At 38.7% G+C, this 21,149-nt stretch overlaps 1 protein-coding gene across 25 annotated transcripts in view; it reads left to right on the top strand.

Moving 5' to 3' along the window:
* The window catches only part of LOC101831061 (ABI family member 3 binding protein), a 210,688-nt gene that overhangs the window by 164,977 nt on the left and 24,562 nt on the right, over nt 1-21,149 (top strand). For 22 of the 25 annotated variants that reach the window (XM_040750661.1, XM_040750651.1, XM_040750665.1 and 19 more), the window contains 9 exons: nt 2,814-2,873; nt 3,326-3,373; nt 4,097-4,177; nt 5,758-5,835; nt 10,325-10,390; nt 11,527-11,577; nt 12,928-13,002; nt 19,525-19,599; nt 21,005-21,112. In XM_040750661.1, the coding sequence (XP_040606595.1) occupies nt 2,814-2,873; nt 3,326-3,373; nt 4,097-4,177; nt 5,758-5,835; nt 10,325-10,390; nt 11,527-11,577; nt 12,928-13,002; nt 19,525-19,599; nt 21,005-21,112 (642 nt within the window). The remainder of the gene's footprint in view (nt 1-2,813; nt 2,874-3,325; nt 3,374-4,096; nt 4,178-5,757; nt 5,836-10,324; nt 10,391-11,526; nt 11,578-12,927; nt 13,003-19,524; nt 19,600-21,004; nt 21,113-21,149) is intronic. The other 3 variants (XM_040750675.1, XM_040750674.1, XM_040750655.1) reach the window with 1 other exon arrangement.

Below are 21,149 nucleotides of genomic sequence, written 5' to 3'. Positions count from 1 at the left end.
GTTAGGGTTGCTGGAACATTTGAGCAATTTTATAGGTAGAGGAGATGAAACTCAGGGAAAGATAAATATGAACTAATGATAAAACTATCGGATAGAATGGTTGAGTGTATCTCAGTAATAGAGCATTTGGATGACATGCCCATGGCCCTAGTACTGAAAAAAAATTGCATACTTTTGACTGGACAAGATACAGTCACAGTGCTTGGGAACTGGAGCCAAAGGGATCAGGAATTCTAAGTCAGTCTCAGCTATATAGTGTGCTAAGACCTGTCTGGACTACGTGGAACTCCGTGTCAAAACCCAGGACTGGCATAAATAACAGAAGCTAGCATGCCGTAAAAGAGATGGAAGCCGGTGGCCAGTAGCACAAGAGAGGCCGAGGTAGTGTCATCCAGAGGGGTGGGAGTCCTGCCCCTCTCATGCTAGCTGTAAAGCCGGGAAGCTAGAACAGACAAATGGGGAGTCTTGAGGTGAAAAGACCACAGTGTCTCGCATTTTGCGTTTCTAAGGGGGGTGATCTGGTTGCAGCCCATGGGCGGGGTAAACCCTCTTAAAGACCATATTCTATCCGCTTTCTCAAATAGTTTTGATTTTCTCACTGAGCTCTAGTGAAGCAGCCATGCACGTGAATTTTACCTTTGTCCCTACTTGACATTACCTACTCAGAAGTGACTTTTAACAATGAAATCTCTTTAGAGACATCCAGTTTACCTAAAAAGATGGTTAGCACAATTGGTTAGACACTTGCTATTAATGATAAATTGGTTAACTAATGGTAAATCCAAGGAAATCAAAACTGCCATCACAAACAAATTATTGTCATCATTTCTGTTGATGAGCTGCCCTTAGCATGCAGGGCAGGCTTTAGGGATTCTAATCTTGTTCGATTATGGGAGAAAGCCACAAAGGGGGGATTTTTGATTTGGTTAGTTGTGGTGGATCAAGTAGAACACCATTCACGGGCCTTTCCTGGAAGTCCTTCAGCTGCTTCACTCCGTTCCACCTGCATTAGCAAATTTGCTCCGCAGTTTATTAAATCACCACTTCACCGATGGCAAGGAAAGAGCCAACGTTAGCAGCTGGAACCCACATCAGCCTCTTCTGAAGGCTTCACTGAGTGGAAGCAGCAGCGGCTGATGAGTTTACAGTATGGCGGCTTTGTTAGGAGCACATCTTCCCCTCCTCAATCCCTGCTCTCCTGCGTTGAGTCCAGTCCTGGAATTAATAGGCATTTATTGCAGTCTTAGAATCTTCATCGTCTGTGTAGAGCTAAATCACAGTGCCGCCTTCTTCAGCCTCCAAGTAAATGTTGAGTTTGATTTAAAGTTGGAAATGTATTTCCCAAAACACCAAGTGTAAAGGGAGGAAAGTTTGATATTGTGGTGGATTTTCTTCAACTTTATGAACTACTGATTCTTTTCTATAGTATATAAGTAAGTAAAAGCATTAGACTTTCAAATTCCCCCCTGGATTTTTCCCCTTTAAACTCATGAATGTTCTGATCAGTCTGGCCTAGAACTCACATAGGTCTTCTTGACTCTGCCTTATAGGTACTGGGATTAAATGCATGTTCTACCATGCCTAGCTTAAGTAGAGTCTTTAATTATTCAGTATACCAAATTCCACAACTGTAATTGAGTCAATACTAGCCTAGAGTAAGAACAAATGTGACATGTAAGTTAAACCATCCCTGTAACCCCAGTCAAGACAGGGATGCCCATTCTAGACAACCTATTTTAAGTTGTCTTTAGCTGCCTCAAGGTGTGAAGGTTTCCTCACCATCATCCTGCCTGAATCCTAATTTTTAAAGCTTCTGATAAGATACAAGACAAATCACATTGCCTACCACAGAGACACTGGTGCTCTGTAAATCCTCGGTGTGGGTGGAACACTTTGCTTCAAGAGAGTAGGCCTAGGTGAGGCTGCCTCATAAGGAACTGAGTTCAGGAAGTAGCCTGCCCTTGGGTAAGGTTTTAGATTAGAGATCTGATATGAGTAAGAGGACATCATTCTGGTATTTCCCCCAGTAAGACAGTCGGTGGCCACCATGCTCCATTTTGTGAACATAGAGCACAACATTCAAACTCTACTGCATGCCAGAGACTAATGTGAGACTAATGTGAGACTATTATTTAGCCTAGTTTATCAATATTCTTATATGTCAGGCATGCATAATACCCAGTACACAAGAAGCCATGCTACTAAGGAAGGCAGAAATTGGCAGCAGTGTGTGTTTGTCTTGCATTTATTCTGTACCGACCACAATCATGAATTTTGCATGCAGCCTTGTCTGATGGCCAGCCATTAGTTCCATTTTGCTTTTTCTTTCCACAGTAACTTTTGAGTGTCAATTGCAATGAAACTTTGTCCCCTTCATAGGTTCTCAAGAGTTTTGTCTTTTGTCGTAGTGAGTCTGTGAACCGTTTATTCACTTATCTAATATATTTTCTCTTGCTATCTGAATTTTAGTGAATATCAAATGACAGCTACCTCTTCAGTTCAAAAGCTTTCTTTTTGAAAGCTTTGAAAACAACCTAAGGGGAACCTACCTCAATGTGTCTAGATTATCCATTTCCTTTCTATTTTTCTTTCCTTTTGAAGGAGGCTTCAACATGAACTATGACCAACTTTATGTCTGTTCACTATAATCAGACCCTTATCTAGGAAGTTCTAGTTTCCATTCTGAAAGAATGGTCTTTCCTACTAAAGCCTGGTTCCATAGCCTTTGCATCCTTCATGGTTCAGGGATTTTTACATATGAGGATTATGCTCATTCCAATACTCTACAGTGGTTTGTAATTTTTTTCTTTCAGTTCCAAAGGATGAACAACTTTCCCGTAAAACAGACCCTGAGGTCTCTCACAGTGAAACTGGTAAAAACATTTGCTTTTCCTAGTTGTAAAGTATATTTATATTTTCAAAATCCTGATATATTAAGGGTCATGTTATGAAATATATGTTTTCTTGGAAGAAGTTCAATCATATAATCCCATTAAAAGTTTTTTCCTGGTTAAATAAAGGAAAGTTTACATAATAGCTTTATTTGCTTTGGAAATGTTTTTACTGATTGTGCTGAAATTATACAACTTATTTATTAGCAGAGATAACTTTTATACTCTTTTATGGGTTCTAAGCCTGCTCATCATGTTTTCCTCAAAATGATGGTTAACTAATTTCCCTGAGTAGAATTTAGTAGAACTTTCTCATATTTATTATGACTCTTAAAAGGATATTCAAGTTTTTAGAAACTGTATCTAGAAAAGGACTAATTTGACTTTGTTGTAGTAATTTTCATAAATGTTTCTTTGGTTTACTTTTGGCATAGTTCTGTCTCCTGTCACGTTTAGAGCTGAGCCATCGAAGACAACTATAGGTAATGCTTTTCTCATATTAACAACCAGCTTGCTTATTTTCTTTGTTATTGTCAAGATCACAGGCCTTTCTGGAATGATCGCTGACTGAAGATTTACCTCTTCTCAGTTTGTTTCATGATGTCATTCTCACTGTGAACACTGCTTCTTATAAAGAAAAACATGGTTTCAGTATTGAAAGGTTTTGCTCTGAGACAGCACAGGATGGCTCTTTATGGAGCTCGCCCTTATCTACCTCATTCATCTACATGATTCCACACTAGCATATGTCAAGAGCTTGGAAAGATGATGCAGGAAGTTAGTAATTTCAACAAAATATGAATGCTGCCATTGATTTGCTAGTCCGACTAACCAGAGCAGATTCAAAAAGCTCATCCCAACAGTTTTGTGACCCTCTTTGCTTTGGGGTGGTGGGTAGAGAGACAGAGCTACAACTGGAAGACCAGGAAGGAGTCCTAAACACCCTCCATCTTCGTAGGTCTCCTATGCAGTGGGCCAAACACAGAATATCAATTATTCTGCCTTCTGGTAGAAAACAGCTAAGAACCATTATGCTAACAATTGTCTTTCTCCTGAGAGTCCTGTACACACTAACTTTCTTCTTTACCACTCATTGGATGGTTTCCTCTTTATAATTCAAATGAAGCTCTCTCTGGCCATACCATTCTGGTTTATGGCTGGCTTTGACTTAAAGGTTTACCAATCTTAGTACTTTCCTTTTGCAGCACCTTTAGAGACAAGAGACATTCCTTTCATACCTGTGACTTCACCACGACCTAGTCAAGAGGAACTACAAACCGCCCTGGGTAACTTATGTTACTTTACTTCACAAGGGACTTATCAGTTAAGGATTGCACTTAAAGTTATATGCTCACTTTTATTAAACTTTTTCATTGCATGGTTTTCCATACATGCATCTTGGCAGTCAAGTTTCAAGTATAGTCAGCTCTCCTGAATCAAAACTACATTTTAAACAATTGTAATGAAAGTAATCGGGTGTATTTCTTGTCACCCCTCAAATGGTCTAACACAGGAACTATTTCCACAGCATTTTCATCTGTTTATACTACAAGCGATCTAGAGAGGACTTTATAATAGGACACCTGCAGAGCTTATAACCTGCCTGCAGAAGACAACGGATCCAACAAGAAAATGGTTGATGTGATGTGGACCTGCTTTTGAGGATTTCAACTTAAATATATCCACAACTGTAGAAACAAATTTGCTGAGTCATGACTGAAAATTATGGGAAAGTTCCCCAGATAGTGTTTTTTGGCTCCTTAGTTCTCTGCTTCCCACACCCTGCAAAGTCCTTTTTTTCAGTAGTCTTATTTTCTTCTCTTTATCCCTTTTTCAAGTAAATTCATCATCATCGTGTGTGTGTGTGTGTGTGTGTGCGCGTGTGTGTGTATGTGTGTGTGTTTTAAAGTAGCTGACTATATTTTCAAATGAAGTCCATTTGAAAGAAAAAAATATTTAAATGGAATGAACAAATATACCCTAATGATTACCAATATAAAAATCATTCTAGCCTCTCACTGTGCAGTTATGAAATGATAAAGTTACAAGTACTTTACAAAAATTATTAATATACTGATCATCTAATTTTTGCTTCCCCTTTTAAATAATTCTTCTTGGTTTATTGAATAAAGAGCTATCACCTGCCAACTATCACTAATCTCTTTTCTAAAAATTGAATCAAGAGAATAAACTGGGCCAGGAAAAAGAGAGTAATATTAACTGCCATCAGCTGTTTCCTTGATTTTTACGGTGGCAGAATAAACAGCATATTATGCTTTGCCATTATGATGTAATAAGTTCAGGATATTATGAGGATAGTACTTATTTTGCCAAGACAAATGTCTGAATGTCAATAAGCAAAATTTTCATTTTGACACATAGAAAATAAAAGGATGTCTTCTAAGACTGAAATAACCATCTTTTCATGTGATCTCTTCATTTTCTACATATAAATTGTGGAGTTTGTGGAGTGAGGAAGAGACATAAAGACAGATACATAGATATTAAAGGCATTTTTCAAACTTTGGCTACATCAAAGGATAGCAATGTCATCAAACAGCTATCTCAGGCCTTTAGCTCAGGGATAGGACACTTGCCTGGTTTACATGATAGCCTGGCTTCAATCCATAGTATAGTAAAACCACAAATCAGAAAAATGATCCTGCTCCAAAGCTGCCTTGTCAGTCCTATGACAATCACTAAAATAATAGGACAACAAAGATAACAAGTCATCAAAATATGCATTTGCTTTAAGTTACTACAGAAAGGGCATAGAATAGCTTGGTTGTTGCTTTTTACTCTGCTCTTTGTTGTGTTCATAGCGATGGCTATTAGAAACAAGGTGTCCTACTTTGTTTTTTCCTAGAAGAAACAGACCAGTCTACTCAGGAGCTCTTCACAACTAAGATTCAGCAAACAACAGAAGTGGCAAAGACAACTCGGGGTAATGCTGTTTCTCCACCCTTGGAGAAAAATTTTTCCTTATTTTCCTTTAATCAAGAAAGAAGTTTTGCTTTCAGATGATGTTGCCTCACCACAGTGAACTACTTGGCTGTTTTCGCATTAAAGATGGAGAACAACCTGAATACCACTTGTATGCACAGCTTCTTTGGCCAGTGCTTTGGATGTCTCCTTGGCTGCAGGATGCTGATGACTAAAGCTCCTAGGTGTTTTCCCCTTGCTGAACCTTCACAGGCCGGACTTTATCTCTGATAAATAAGGAAGACCTCCATCTTCCTACTTTCCTTTCCTCTCCCATCTCCTTTATTTTTTTGCCTTCTCTCATCTCCCAAACTGGAATAAAACCCATTGGTAGTGTGAGCTGAGAAAATCTATTATTGAGAAAAATCGTTTTTTAAATATTGAGAGTAGCTAGACATTTAGGAACGTGTTTCCTGTAATGCCCTGTCTCTGGGGAAAAGAGCTCACCTGCACACTTAGTCTTCATATTCTCAGAAGTCTTTTCCCTTACAGTGTCTTACCTAATTGGGTTATAAGTATTTGCTGGTTTTCCAATGCTGTAGCGTTGTTCTTACTGCTGTTTTTGAATGATCCTTTTCACTCATTGGTATTAAATGGCAGAAAGCCAAAGCAAATAAAACAAAAGCAAACTCAAAGGAACTGGAAGACAGATACTTTGTTCCGTCCATAATCAATTCTAATTTGAGGGAGAACATTGATGGATGAAGTCTGAAATCAACAAGAGCCTAGATTACCTGCTTGTAATCCCAGGCTTTGGGAGTCAGGACAGGAGGATGGTGAGTTCAAGGCCAGCCTGGGAAAATTTAAAAAGACAAAATACAAAGGAAGGAAGGAAGGAAGCGTAATAAGTAACAGCAAGAAAAATGATAACAAATAAATGTATTTTGTGGCAGATCCTTTCTCATCAGAGTGAGAGCCTAAGCCAATGCGAGTAGGCTGAGTGTGGTACAACTCTAAACCTTGTTTACTTGGAACTTTTTAATTTTACAATTCAGAGTTTATACAATATTTAGTAGCCTCTTATCTGTGTATAAGCATACAAAGAAATAAGTGCCAGGGCAGCCTTCTCACGCCCCCTTTGTCAGATTCATCCATTGATGACACCCCATCAACTAGGTAAAACCACAAGTCTCCCTGACTTTTGTATTTCATTTTTTATTGTTTTGAAAATCACTTTACTGTCTTGAATGACAACATTATCCTCACGCTCAAGCAGTGCAGCTCTTGAACAAAACATATAAATATTTATAATACCATGTAACTCTTCAACCAAATATATAAATATTTACAATAAGGAAGGAAAAATAAAATAAAGAGACAGGTAAAGATGCTCTTTCAGCTCTGCTTTTGTATTTCCAAGTGAGAAAAAAAATCAACTTTCTGCGGCTTCCTGGATTCCAGGTTAAGGGTTTAAAAAAAACAATAGATCTGATAGGTTTGTGCATTCCTTACTTTACTTTTGTATTTTGTGTTAAAGATTTTTTTCAAATTTCTTCTAAAGCAATTTTACTAGATAGGAATTTTATGGGTTATACCAAGTTTCATGAAGGATCTTATATCATGATCAGAATTGATTTAGTACAATTGTATAATATACTCCAGTTTTTTTCTGGTGTCCAGAGAATTCTTAGTTTGAGGCTCTGTTCTGCTATCCTAAGATTTACGTTTTCCTGGTTTTGTCCCAAATCTTTTGCTAGGCTCAGCAGGAATGCATTTACATGAGATATCAAATAATAACTAGGAAGGAATCCGTCTTCAGGAGAAGAGGAACACCCAAAACCGGTGCCTTTCAATAAATCTGATTAGAAGCAGAGGGAGGCAGCTTGGATGAAGACAAGCTGTGTGCTATAGGGCCCTCCTTATAAGCTGCCTGAGTTCTGAGGTGCCTCCGGTCCATCTAGGATACTGGGTTTATTTAATGCCAATCCTCATATAGCACATGCCAACTGAGAGACTAGAGGCAGAGATGAAATCATTGCTTCTGATGTTGTGCTCTAACTGTATGTGTACTACCATTGATGCATAGGACTATGGGATATCTCAACCTCTCCGCAGTGGTACCCTTAGGGCCACAAAAGAACCCCATTACTAGATTCTCCTGTCTACTTTCTCTGTCAGCCTTGCCCCCACGTCTACTGAGACAATCCTCACACAAAGTGCTGTAACTTATACTCATTTCTCTCAGCTGTCTACTTTTGTTTCTATGAGCATGGGCATGATGAGAAGCCATTTGTGGCCACGGCATGGCATGTGTACACCTTAATGGAGTTGGTTATCTCCTTCCACCACATGGATTCTGGGGACCAAACTGAGCTTGTCAGGCTTGGCAGCAAGCATTTTCACCAAAGTGCCCAGTTTCTTATTTTCAGTACATTGTAGCAATGTACCTACCCAAAGGCAGTTCAGGGAATCCTGATTGCTTGACTTTCAGCTCTTGATTGCCTCTTCCTTTGGAACTGGGCAGAGAACAGTCCTTCTGTTATCATTGCATATTTATTTCAGATATTTTTATATACTTTATTTTTAATAGTCTTAGAAGTTTTTTTTAATACATATGAAGTATCTTTACAGTCTTGTATTATTGGCCACCCCCAAATAAAACAAAACGTGTGGCAGTTATTACATGGTCACACAGTCACAAACCTCCTTTGTCTTTCTATTTAAAGTTAGCACAGGTTTCATAAGGCCACATGTTGTTGGATGATGAGCTGTCTGAGCATCTCACAGCCTGAAGTTAAATTGCATTCCAGCCCTGTAAGTTCTTCCCAGAAAAACTAGAACAAAAGCCCCAGTGTTGGAGTGAGGATAGCCATACTGCTGTGTATTCCTTCACTCTTCTCTGATCCCCTTCCTGTGCAAAGCTGGGAAATCCCTGTATTTTCTCCAATGAGTAAAAGAACTATGATCCTGTTAGTTCTCTTCAGCACAAGCAATGAAATGTTCAAGGAGATTCAGACAAAAAGCAGACATGGGCTAAAATGACTGACACTTACATCATTCTCAAAGAACATCAAAAGGAGCCGTTTGCAAATCATGGGACAGTTTTGGCTCTGTGGACATTAATGCTGCATAAGAGCAGCTCTTCTGTTCACCATGGTTAATACCTTTGGGATGGCCCCGGTCAGGTCCTTGGAGGATATCAGTCTGCCTCTGTTGTTGGCCTGCTGAATAGCAAAATCCTAGTCATCAAAGCCTTGGCATTGGGAGTTCTCAATGAGAGCTACATCGTAAGCCACTTCACAGGTGTTACTATTTTTAAGCCTGCCAGGCAAGACATTGCTGATTTATGGTTAATAGATATCCACTCAAGATGCAAGAAAAACTATTAAATGATGTAACATTTGTATAGTTTACCGGGGAAAAAATTCTGGCTGTAAGTAAAGTGTCACCAACAGACGTGGTGTCAAGAATGCTCATGCAGTATGCATTGTGCAAGGAGAGCAGTTGGAAGACTCCAGAAGAAGCACATACTTCAGTACTTCAACACCTTAGGAAGCAAAAATAGTTCTCTATCATTTCCTAAATTTTCCTGCAGTGGTCGTTCACATACAGACTCAGCGAGGCTTCATTACTGCTCCTTCATGAATAGGCCCTGTATAACAGGAAGCAGCATGCTGGTTTTAGTGTTCCTTGCTTACTTTTCCTTGACAGGTTGGACATCAGGTGTCATTTTCTTTCACTCCTCTTTGTAGCAATCCTAGACACTGAAGATTTGTTAATTTCAGAGCACACAAGCAAAGAAAATTTGGTAGAGATCACATGTTACTTTTATTTTTCTTAATGATCTAATTTTTCCTTTTTTAGTCCTTAAGATTGCTTTCTTTGGAAATGTAGTGTTCCAAGGTACAGTAGATTTTTATTGAGAAGGATGTCTGGTCAGGTAGTTGCTTGGCTGGGTAGATGGATACTGTGTAGATGGCTGCCTGGATAAATGGAGGAGTGGATAGGTGGACGGCTGGGTATATGGTTGGCTGGATAGATAATTATCTGGATAGATGGAAGGGTGAATAGATAGAAAGGTGAATAGACAGGAAGGTGGATAGACAGGAAGGTGGATAGATAGAAATGGAGTTAGATGACTGGCTGGATAGATGGAAGGGGGATAGATGACTGGCTGGATAGGTAGATGGCTGGGTAGATGAATGGTTAGGTTATATATTTATCATGTTAAGCAACCATCTGAAACAATTAATACTTCTGAAAACTGTGGACTGAATGATTGATTCTTAATATTACAAATAACCTACCTCATTCTGGGTGTACCTTTGCTTCTCAGGCACTTGTTTTATGTCCCTTTTACATGAAGTAGGTAATGAATAACTTGGCGATTTCAGAATGTTCTTTGCACTTCTCTATGAAGCGTACTGGTTATTGGTCCCTAGGGTAACAACGGTCAGTTGACTGGTCTATGGAGATTGGTTATTGAGTATAAAGTGTGTCTTCTATTTCAGCACCACACAGATTGCGCACAACTCCAGTGAAGCCCAGAATTCCTGACAGACCACATGCCAGGCCTGGTAAGAGAACTTTGCTTTGCTTTCTCTAATGACCTACACAGTTAGCTGGCTGGGGAAGCTACAGAGAAGAGCCAAAGTAATCAAATTTCCCAAAGATGGAAGGGTTAGGAGAGGAGGGATCCAGGACAATGAAATCAAGGTAACACAGAAATTCTGATCCTTGTGGCTAATTTAATTAATTGAAGTGATGAGACTTAAAGGTTTTTACACATGTTTAGATTCAGAGAACTCTGTGGAACTTAAATACAAAAATATTTTAATTAGGTTTATTTATAGATCTCACACACCCTTAAATGTTTTATGACAATTTCCAATGTTTTTTTTCTTGCCTCAGGAAATAAATGGCCTCATCCTAGTAAGAGATTGCTGTTTTAGTTTCAAAGACAATAGTTTACTTGATATCTTCTGTCATCAAAAGAAACATTTCTCATCTCAAAAGAATAAAGGACATGGTTTATTCTGGAGCTAAAATTATGAGTGACCGTGACCTGGGAATATACATTTTTGTCTTCTCAAGCAATGTTACATGAGCTTTTAATAGTAACAGAACAAAGAAAGCTATAACTCAAGACATTTTAAAAACAAATTAGTAGCAACATCTGAGAGGCGGAGTACAGGAAGATGGAGAATCTCTCTTAGAAGCCTCAGATGCTACCTGATACCAGCATTCTTGGCTTTTTGTTTGGTGGAAGTTAGCAGTCTTCATATCTAATATACCCCTAAGGGTTTATCTGTTAGTTACAGGATACCCATGAGGTGGACAAGGAGTAACTATTTGGCAGGGGCTAATGGGCCCAAAATTAATTATAATTAAGGTCTGAAACCTGCAATATCCCAACCTCTCCACATTGCTGCAGTTCTAATCAGTTGGTCATTGCTGACACAGGTTCCTTGAAGGAATTCTTATTTACACTTCAAAGGATAAAGCTATTTATAAACAACAAAGAGTATAGTTCTGTATTGAGAGATACGGCATACTTGTCAAATCAGGGAAGGATCATAACTCTGCCCTCTGTGGGATTTAAGGAATGACTAATTGTTCAATCTAAGTTATTTTTGTGCTAAGCATCTTAGCACCAGCTGGTCTTTCTCATGTTTTCCTGTCCCTTTCCATTGTGATTCTAAATATTTTGAAGACACTGAACGAGAAAAGTCACTTGCAAAGGTCAATGTGAATGTATCTCCAGGTAGGTGAGAGAATGAAGATGTTTTTATATTCTTTGAATATTATATATGTAATATACCTTATATATGTATACATATATACACACACATGCAGTGTTGAGTGAAGCCATTTAAGGGTTCAGGAACGGTTTCTTTTTTATGCTAATTTAAAGAATAAAAAGGCAGAAAAAGGTCTCATCATTCAGCCGGATCTTGTTGAAATCTGGAAACACAGACAACCAGACACACACAGGCAGAGTCCCTAGGAGGGAAAGGAATCCAGAGCTGGGATCTGAGGAGCATGTTGTGTGGTAATGGAATGAGTTCCCTTTCTTCCTGGGGACTGGCTGGTTTGTGCTATTCCAGATTGTTGGATAATCTTGACAAAGAAAGGAGAGTAGATATTTTGTCTCCATTGGTGCTCTCCAAAAGTCCCCTTGGTGGGGGTTTAAACTCTCACCAAGTGTTTCTTTTAGGGAGGGAGAGGAGGCAGAGATTTTGTTCTTTGCATGCTTGATGGGGATCTGTTTGACTCCTAGTCCTTCATATAGACAGCCAACATTTTGGCTATAATCTCTTAATTCCTAAAGATAATTAGGTAGAAAAATCTATACAAGAGAAGGTATTTCTGCATGTCTTTGTGTTACAAACATTGAGTACTTAATATGTGACTGATTAAACATTTCTGTAAAATAAATAATAATGGTGGACAATGACTTCATGCTTACAGTGTGTCCTGTGAGGTATGTTTGAGGACACTGAGGTGCTAAGGGAAATCAGAAAGGGAATGAAGAGGCAGGCAGTCTGGCTCCAGAGCTTATGCATATAAGCACACCCAGTGTTTGGTCTTCTAAAAACAGGAAAGAGGTGTACATGGTTGAAGAATGGCTCATTGCTCAGGATTGTTATAATTAAGCAATATCTAGAGACCTCTACAAAGGTATCACCGATTTATGATTCATGAATGGTGGTCTTGACATTAAATACATTTCAGGTCTCAATTTTTCACTAGATGTAATCCAGTCCTCATCTTTATTCAATTCTGTTTTGCACACACAGGAAGCAAGGTAAAATCACCCCCATGCAAAATTGGAAATGAGATGCCCTTACTACTTACTTTTCTCAAAAAACAAATGTGGGAGTTTAGTGACCACCTCAGTGCAGGTTCAGATGTTTGTCCTCACCTATGAAAGTTTATGACTTTCATAAGAAAATACGGTTTCAATATCTAGACCATATTTTTGTGTGTAAGAATTGCCCTTACTTTTTTGTCTAATTAAATGATTTTCAGTTCTCTGAGAAGTTTTGTTTGACATGGCTGCAGACTTTTAATAAGGATATGTCTGAACTGTTTAATCCATACTTTGTTGTAGTTCTGAACAAAACAACCACAAAACCTGGTAAAACGAAACCCAAAGTGATACCCCATGGAAACGGAGCAGGAACAGGTAATAATCACTGTTGTATTTCTCTTTGGTTGCATCAAAACTAAGTGCTGTTTATGGTGGTTTGAAAGAAAATGGTCCCCAAAGGGAGTGGCACTATTAGGTCTGACCTTGTTGGAGTAAGTGTGGTCTTGTTGGAGGAAGTATGCTACTGTGGAGGCAGGCTTTGAAGTCTCATATATGCTCAAGCCACACCCAGTAAGATAGAGAACTTTGCCATGGTCATGGTGTTTCTTCACAGCAATGGAAATCCTAACTAAAACATTGCCCATCACATGTAATTTTGTTGAATTCACACATCAATTTCTTTTGCATAAGTTTTGGAAAATATTTGTAAAATTAAAATTTAAAAGTTTTAATTCATTTTGAAATCAACTTCAAATATCCCTAAAGATGTTGGAGAAGAATTTTTCAACTTTCCTAAACCTGGTCTACTAAATTAGCTACCATATATAGTCTTATTTCTCAAAAAAAATTCCTATTAAATTTTAGCTACAGGATGAAAATAGGAAAAATAGTTGTTTTCCCTTATTTCAAACAACTTCCTGTGCAAAGGTCAGTCTGTGTAATGACTTAGTTCTCCCCTTTATACTCTCCCATACGGGTCATCACAGCTTTCTGAAAGATTTTTAACTCCTAGAAGTCTGCAATAAGAATTTAAATAAGAAGAAACAGACTTAATTCAAAATATTTAACAACTGGTGGCTGTGACTATAGTCTTACTAAAGCTTATAAATCATTCTGATCAAATGACACAGCCCTAACTTCCTTAGAGCTGTGAGAATGAATCTAATAAAAATCCAGATAGCCAGTTTATTTATTCCATTGTCAAATGGAACTGCGTTATTCCCTTGAGATACTTTAATAATATAAATTGTGTATTAACACATATAAAAATACATAAAATTATAATGTATTTAATACATATATGTTGTATTTAATCAGCTCCTGGTTAGAAAGAGATATAATACTTGAGGTTAGTCTAAAAATCATTTAGATTCATTTAGAATGTATTTCTTATACTTTACTTGAGTATTATAGTATGTAAAATTTTGGAAATTTCATTATTTTCAGACCAAATGAAAGAGGCCAGCCTATGGATTGCTGAGACATTGTAGTACCTATTTGTACTGAGTTATTCATTCATTCTCCTTACCGAGAGTTTTAGCAGTGCAAAATTTCTCAGATTGACAAAGAGTGGCTCTAACAAGAGCTATCTTTTCTCAGATCCTCTTTGGAGGAATTTAAGTCCGTATGTTTAATATTCAAATGATTTCTTGGAGGTTGTATAAGTAAAAATAGAAATTAGATATAAACAGAGAAAGTAAGCAATGACAAAAAAATTGCTTGGTCCTATTGGAGAGCTGTTGACCTCCACTATAATCAACCATGATTTATTTCTCTAGGACAATTAGAATCATCAAATAGGGCAAATAGCATTATTATATTTTAACTTAGCAACAGTATGAATTTTTTCAAGACCCACTTTTGAACCAATATCTGTCATTATTATCTTGCATACACTATCATCTTTTTAGTATCTTGTCCAAAATAGTTTGTGAGGAAATGGCTGCTGAACCCTGGCAGAACAAATGGATTGCCTCTCCTCCATTCCTTGTTTCTTTCACAGTGTCTAACCAAAATTTATGTACTTATTCTGTGTTGTCAATCTATTGTGGCCTCCTGTTGAAGATTATCATTTGTTTATCTCCCAGGTGGTAAGGTCAGCAGACAGCATCCAACCATCCTCACCTTCAGGGTCAGTCTTAGCTGGATGAGATCTTGACGATTTATTTTTCAACACCACTGTAGATACTTTCTTTGCATTGTATGAGTTGGGTTTTCTTTATTGTAAGGTTAGAAAGTAGCCTATAGGGACTGATATTTCATTGTATTACGTTTGTTTACTCGTATGTGTGTGGGCTGGGGAGGGTAGTATGCACAAGTGCATGTCCCTGTACATATATAGAGATCAAAGAATCAGAGGATAATATGCAGAAATCTGTCTGTTCTTCCTAGAGTGTGGTTCCTAGATAGAGAACTAAGGTCATCACCTTGGCATCATGTGCCTTTATCCATTGAGTCACCTTTCTAATCCAAGGCTCATAATTTGGATGGGTCATTTTTCCACTGTTCAGCATTTTTGTGGTTTTCATGCACAGACATCACAGTTAAGGTGTTCCACACATTAGAAATTTTTAAGTCAAGAAGTTGTGAAAATGACATCATTTATTGCCTGACTCTTTAAAGAAGATACTTGTCAACTCTAGTCCATGGAGTATGACTTACCTCAGAAGATGACAACTACTGGGCTGATTAGTTATTGAACCATCATGTTTTGAAGGTTCCTTACATGCCGGTCAAAGTATAATTTTGAAGCTCTCTTGAAGCATCTGATCTGGCAGACTTTGTCACACAGTTGCGTCTCAGACTCCCCTCTCTGTCCTAATGGGAAACCACACTTTCCTGCCCCCATGGAGGTTGTCTCACAAGGAGAACCCAGACTCATCAGGGTGAGGTATGTGTTTTTCTGTGGCTAAATCTTCCAAGCAACTGGCTCATTGCTAGTGAAATTTTAGCAAGGTCCTGAGATTTGGATGCCAAAGCACAGAGAAAAATCTTACATAAATGCACCCTTTTTTGTCATCAGAGGTAGAGCCACTGATTCACTGAAAATTGATTTCCACTGATACAATCGGAAATCAACATGTTTGTTTGCAAAGATTTTGTTACTATGGTTAGAAATATCCAAAATCATTATTTCATCTTGGACAAGAAATCACTAGTGATGAATTACATAAATCTGTAGACTTCTGGAAGACTTCCATCTGGCAGTGGTGGACCACTGAGGTTTCAGTCTTGGTGCTTTCAGAGCCAACTGCCCTATAAGCATATGTGTCAATTAATCCTATTTGAGAGAAATGAATTCAGTTCAGAGCCCAAGCTAGATTGCCTGGTTGGGTGCCAGTTCCGCATACAATCCAACAGTGTCTCTCATAATTAGTTTCCTTTTTAACTTTTCTCCTCATTCTGACTCTGTGCTGCCTTTAACCTTAAATTGTTCCCATCTGACTCAGGGTAGCACAAGTTCACTGGTTTACCAGAGGCTGGGGCATCATTGCCTGTCTCCAACTCTCTCCACTGAGCCCCAAAGTTACTGTTTGCAGGGCCTTTTCCAATGCTTCCAGATAGTACTATATCTATCTTTTTTCAAGAGCTGATGTATGTAACGTGTACTCTTCCCACAGCTGTCTCAGCCCCCAAATAACACATGAAACACTATATTAATTATGAAGCTGTTGGCCATTTGCTTGATTTCTTATCAGCTAGCTCTGACTTAATTATTAACCCATAACTGTTAATATATATTTTTATAATGACATATTTTTAGGACACCCTCCTGAGGCATCCTTTCCTCCCAAGAGATCACATGGTGACCTCTACTCTTGACTACATTTCCCAGAATACTCTTTAACTCCTAGTCCCACCTATCTTGCTTCCCTATTGACCAGTAGTGCTTCATTTATACCAATCAGACAAACACCAGAAGAACTTCCCCATCAGATGTGCTGTTGATTTACTGATTTATGTCTAGAGATCATAATGGTGGGCTACCTGTCTCCATCTGCATAGAAAGCAATGGGGAATTTTTTTATTTCTTCAAATGTATTCTTTCCCCCTTTTCCCTCCCCTCTTCTCACTTTCTCCTTAATGACCCATGTCCCTCCCTTCCCCTTCTCCGTAATCTCCAGCTCACTTCTGTCTTCAGGCACTTATCTGTACCCATCCTGGGTTAGTGGATCTGCATTTGCCCTATAGGAGCTGCTGAAAGACTGTAATGATGTTTTTGTGTGTGTGAGTACCATGCAATGGTGGCATGGTTACAGGACAGATGGTTGCCAGCCAAGGTCAATAACTCTTATATAGGCAGGCAGTTGAGCCCTCTCAGGGGATGAAGTATGTAGGACTATAGTCACTTAGTGCCATTTGAGAACAAGGAGAAGGAGCCAACAGGAGAACTTAGTGCTTGAGAAAGACACTTTGATGTTGAGAGCATGTGATTCTGAGTCCCAGCATTTCCTAGCTGTGAGACCTTGAGCAGCTTGTGTAATCTGGCCTTGGATCTCCTCATTTGTGGGTCCTAGATGCTATATCCCACACGGAAACTTCATAAAGCTTAAATTTGGTAATAAATATGCAGGGTGCATAGACAATATTAGAAATAAATACTTTGTATTTGAAGGACAAAAATATTTGGAGAAGGGCTAATAAGATCTACTCAGAGAACGCCCAGCCTGTTGGCATTCAAGAGTATGTGTGCTGTGTGTGTGTGTGTGTGTGTGTGTGTGTGTGTGTGTGAGAGAGAGAGAGAGAGAGAGAGAGAGAGAGAGAGAGAGAGAGATGGTGTGTGTGAGGGTGGGTGATATGGTGTGTGTGTATGGTGTTTTTGTGATGTGTGCATATGATGTGGAATGTGTGTGTGTCTGTTACCTTTGAGAAATTATGGTAGATCAAAGTCTGTCACCAAACCAAGCTATAGAGATAGAAGCAGGAAGCTGAGAGATCACATCTTATCCACACACAGGAAACACAGAACACAGGAAGTAGGGCAAGGCTATACACTCTCAAAACTCACCCTCCCACAACAGCACCAGTAACAAAAGACCAAGTGTTCAAATACTTGAGCCAATAAGGAGACATTCTCATTCAAACTGCAACAAGCAAAACTTTTATATTTGATCAGTATCTCTGCCTACATACTTAAATGTGTTTAAGTAGTATCCTTTTGCTTTTTGGATGACATAACTGTAAAACCGGAGTTGTTGGCATTTAGTTACTGTACTTGTACTGTAAATAACTGGTTTATCTTTTCTTATCTTTAATATGTAAACTGCAGTCATGTCATTAGGATGAACGTTTCTGAAGTTATAGTTCCTACTAAGATTCTAAAAACTGTTTCTGTTCTTTCTTAATGAAAACTGTCAGAGTCAGGCATGGTGGCACAAACTTTTAATCACCATATGCAGGAGCCAGAGGCAGGTGAATGTCTATGAGTTTGTGACCACCATAGTCTACGCAGTGAGTTTTAGGCCAGCCAAAACTACATGGTGAGATCCTGTCTCAAAAAACAAAACAAAACAAAAAAACCAACAATGACAACAAAACAAAAAAAGTGTCAGACATGTTAGGAAAGATTATTTTGTCACAGAAGATGGAAGAGAACGACTGTGAGAGCCAGAGGAACAGGATGTCTTCTGTGAGATTACATCTCCTAGAATTAGCAGGGAAGCTGAACCCATGAAGTTTCATCAGCATGGCTGCCTAAACAAGACCTGAACAAGGACAGTACCAGCAGACATGCCAACATGGAAGGGAAAAATCACACAGGGCCCCAAGCCTAAACAAAGAACTACAGGCAACTGAGAAATATTCAAAGTGAGAGATGCAGTCTTCCTGGGGAAGAGCTGCCCCCTAATTGGTTATCTAATACCAAATCGTCAGCCCTGCCTGAAATCATATACATACAAGTAACATTAGACTAGGCAGGTTGTCTGTATGTTTAGGAACATATCTATATATCTCTGCACATATATACATACACATATATTTAGGTGTGTGTGTGTATTGTGTATGTGTGCATAACAAAGAAAAAAAGAGTCCAGAGGCCATGAATTTAAGAGAGATCAAGGGTAGGGGTAGAATGTGTGGGCAGAGTTGGAAGAAGGAAATGGAAAGTGATGTATTTTATTTTCAAACAAAGAAAATTGTGTATGGTGCAAACATGATTTAAAAAAAAAGAAGAATAGTATCACAAAGCTAAGGTGAGACATACTGATTACCTACGTCCTAGGAAAGTTTTCCAAAACCTACCCGAGGTGCTTAGGTGAGTGGCCAGACAACCACCGTATTTGAGGGGGACAGAAGAAAAAACATTACACAAAGCAATGTTGAATTGGCTCCTTCCAAACAACAACTCGGGGTTCTAGGCCAATCCAGGACTATTTTATAAACCTTAGAGGTAAAGATTCAGTTTGTAGCTTCAACATTCTAATGGACAAGGCCGGCACAGGAGTGTTTCTTATGCCAGTTCAATAAGCATAAACCCAACCACATTGGGTTCTGAGGTTTTTTTTATGAGCACTGGTGAGTTGGAGGACAATTATCTTTTTAACCATGGAATGTACCCACCAAGACTGGCAGAAAGTGACAATCCACTCTCGGTAAAATCTGTCTAGTGAAGCAATACCTCACAGGCAGCCAGTGCAGGATGAATGCCATGGAAAATTATGACAAAATCCAAAGCCACAACCCAGCACCAGCTCTAGAGAGAAAAATAAAACCAACAAATGTAGGAGTTTTAGTATTTTTATGTCTGGATAGTAGAAGACAGTTAAAAATGGGCACAGAAGCACTGGTGTTTCTATAAGAAGTGCACATTTCCCTGACAACACCAGCAAGTAACCATGACAAGAACACTCAGCAGATTTTGCTATACTTACTCCGGTTGGTTGTCCCTATTCCTAGGAACCAAGCAAGCACCTAAGCCATCAAGTGCTGGGAGGAATATGTCAGTGGACTCACATACCACAAAAAAACCAGGTAAGGAGTAAGATGTGGCCCCTCTTGGCACCTCAGCTCTGAAAGTTGCACAGTATCAACAGTGGTAGATGATGACTGATGACTAACACCTGCATGGCCCCTGTGTGTGAGAACCGAATTAGCAGTAGCTGCTAGAGAAACTTTCCAGAAGTCCATCTTTGGGGAAAGAAAGTGAAAATTAACTTATTTCAAAACCCTTTGAGGGACATTAATTAATGATTGCTTCCTATAATACCTGAGGAATCACCATCGACAAGTGATACAAAGCGACACTGGGGTTTAGTTTTGGTCTTTTTTTTTCAAATTTTGCCCTTGTGTGACTTATTATGACATATTTGGTCTGAAACTATTTATATTCCTGTTTTAAGAATATGTTATATGTACTAGACATATGAATCTCATAATCCAGTCTTTTTCTAAAAGGATGCCATGCGAGCAATTCTCATGCATTAATGTTTCTATTGGTGTCCTCACCCAAGTAAGCACATGGGCAGGCTCTCCTCCCCATCTCCTATCTATCCCTGCCTCTTTCTTCTTTGTCTCTCCTCTTAGTAGCCTTGAAAATCCTTGAAGTGATGAGGTATTTTTCTGGGTGACACCCTGGTTATTTTCAAATCAGCATAAACATTGCAAAGAAAGAAATACATTTTTCAACTATAACAGGTTAAAGTTTGAGCTAAGGTGAGTTGCTCCAGGCATGTTTAACTTTTCCAATCACCCTGCACACGTTATTGCACAAACTATAAAGGGCACTCTACTTTCCTTTGTCCATTAGGCAGACAAGCTTTAAAATTGTACAATTTCTTGGACTGATAGCCCTACAGCAAAGTTGTGGGCAGGAGAGCAAAGAGAATGGTAAACTTGGCTCCTAGACATGTCCCCTAGTGACTCCACTCTTCAGTTGCCAGATACCTGTTCCTGTCACAAGTGCTACTTTGATATAATTATTTGAAAAGTTCCAACGTTGTTCACTTATAATTATATGTTACAGTTAGGGGGTAGCGGGAACCACCTAGAAAAAAGGAAATTATATATATGCTCAAAAATTCAAAGTGGAAATGGTAGACAGAATTGTAGGCTCACAACCAAATGATAAAGTTCACCAATATTTTGGCATGCCTCTAGGGGTAAAATTCTCTATATATGAAAATACGTATAATCAACTATCTATATATGACTTTCCAAAACATCTATACCTACATATCTTATCTAAAATTATAGATGATTTGCACATGTTAAATTTAGAGGAATCCCACTATATATTGCTCATAGGCACTTTTCTATAAATTATAAAAATCTCTTACCATCCAACTGTTACTCTGCTATTTATGAAAGTTTGCTTATTTCAAACTGATTTTCCTGTAGTGAATACTGAATTTACAATATCTTTTAACCACAATCCCAGGGACTCGTCGCCCGTCCATGCCACCTAGACCCATGGCCCCTAGACCTATATCTCCACAGAGAAAACCTTTACCACCAAATAATGTCACCGGAAAGCCAGGAAGTGCAGGTATGTCCATTGCTCACCTCTCCTCTCTCTCCGTGAC

Source organism: Mesocricetus auratus, unplaced genomic scaffold (genome assembly GCF_017639785.1).
Source record: "Mesocricetus auratus isolate SY011 unplaced genomic scaffold, BCM_Maur_2.0 Super-Scaffold_100008, whole genome shotgun sequence".
NCBI lineage: Eukaryota > Metazoa > Chordata > Mammalia > Rodentia > Cricetidae > Mesocricetus > Mesocricetus auratus.
The sequence above is the reverse complement of the archived record's forward strand: the minus strand, read 5'-3'. Positions and strand labels throughout refer to the sequence as shown.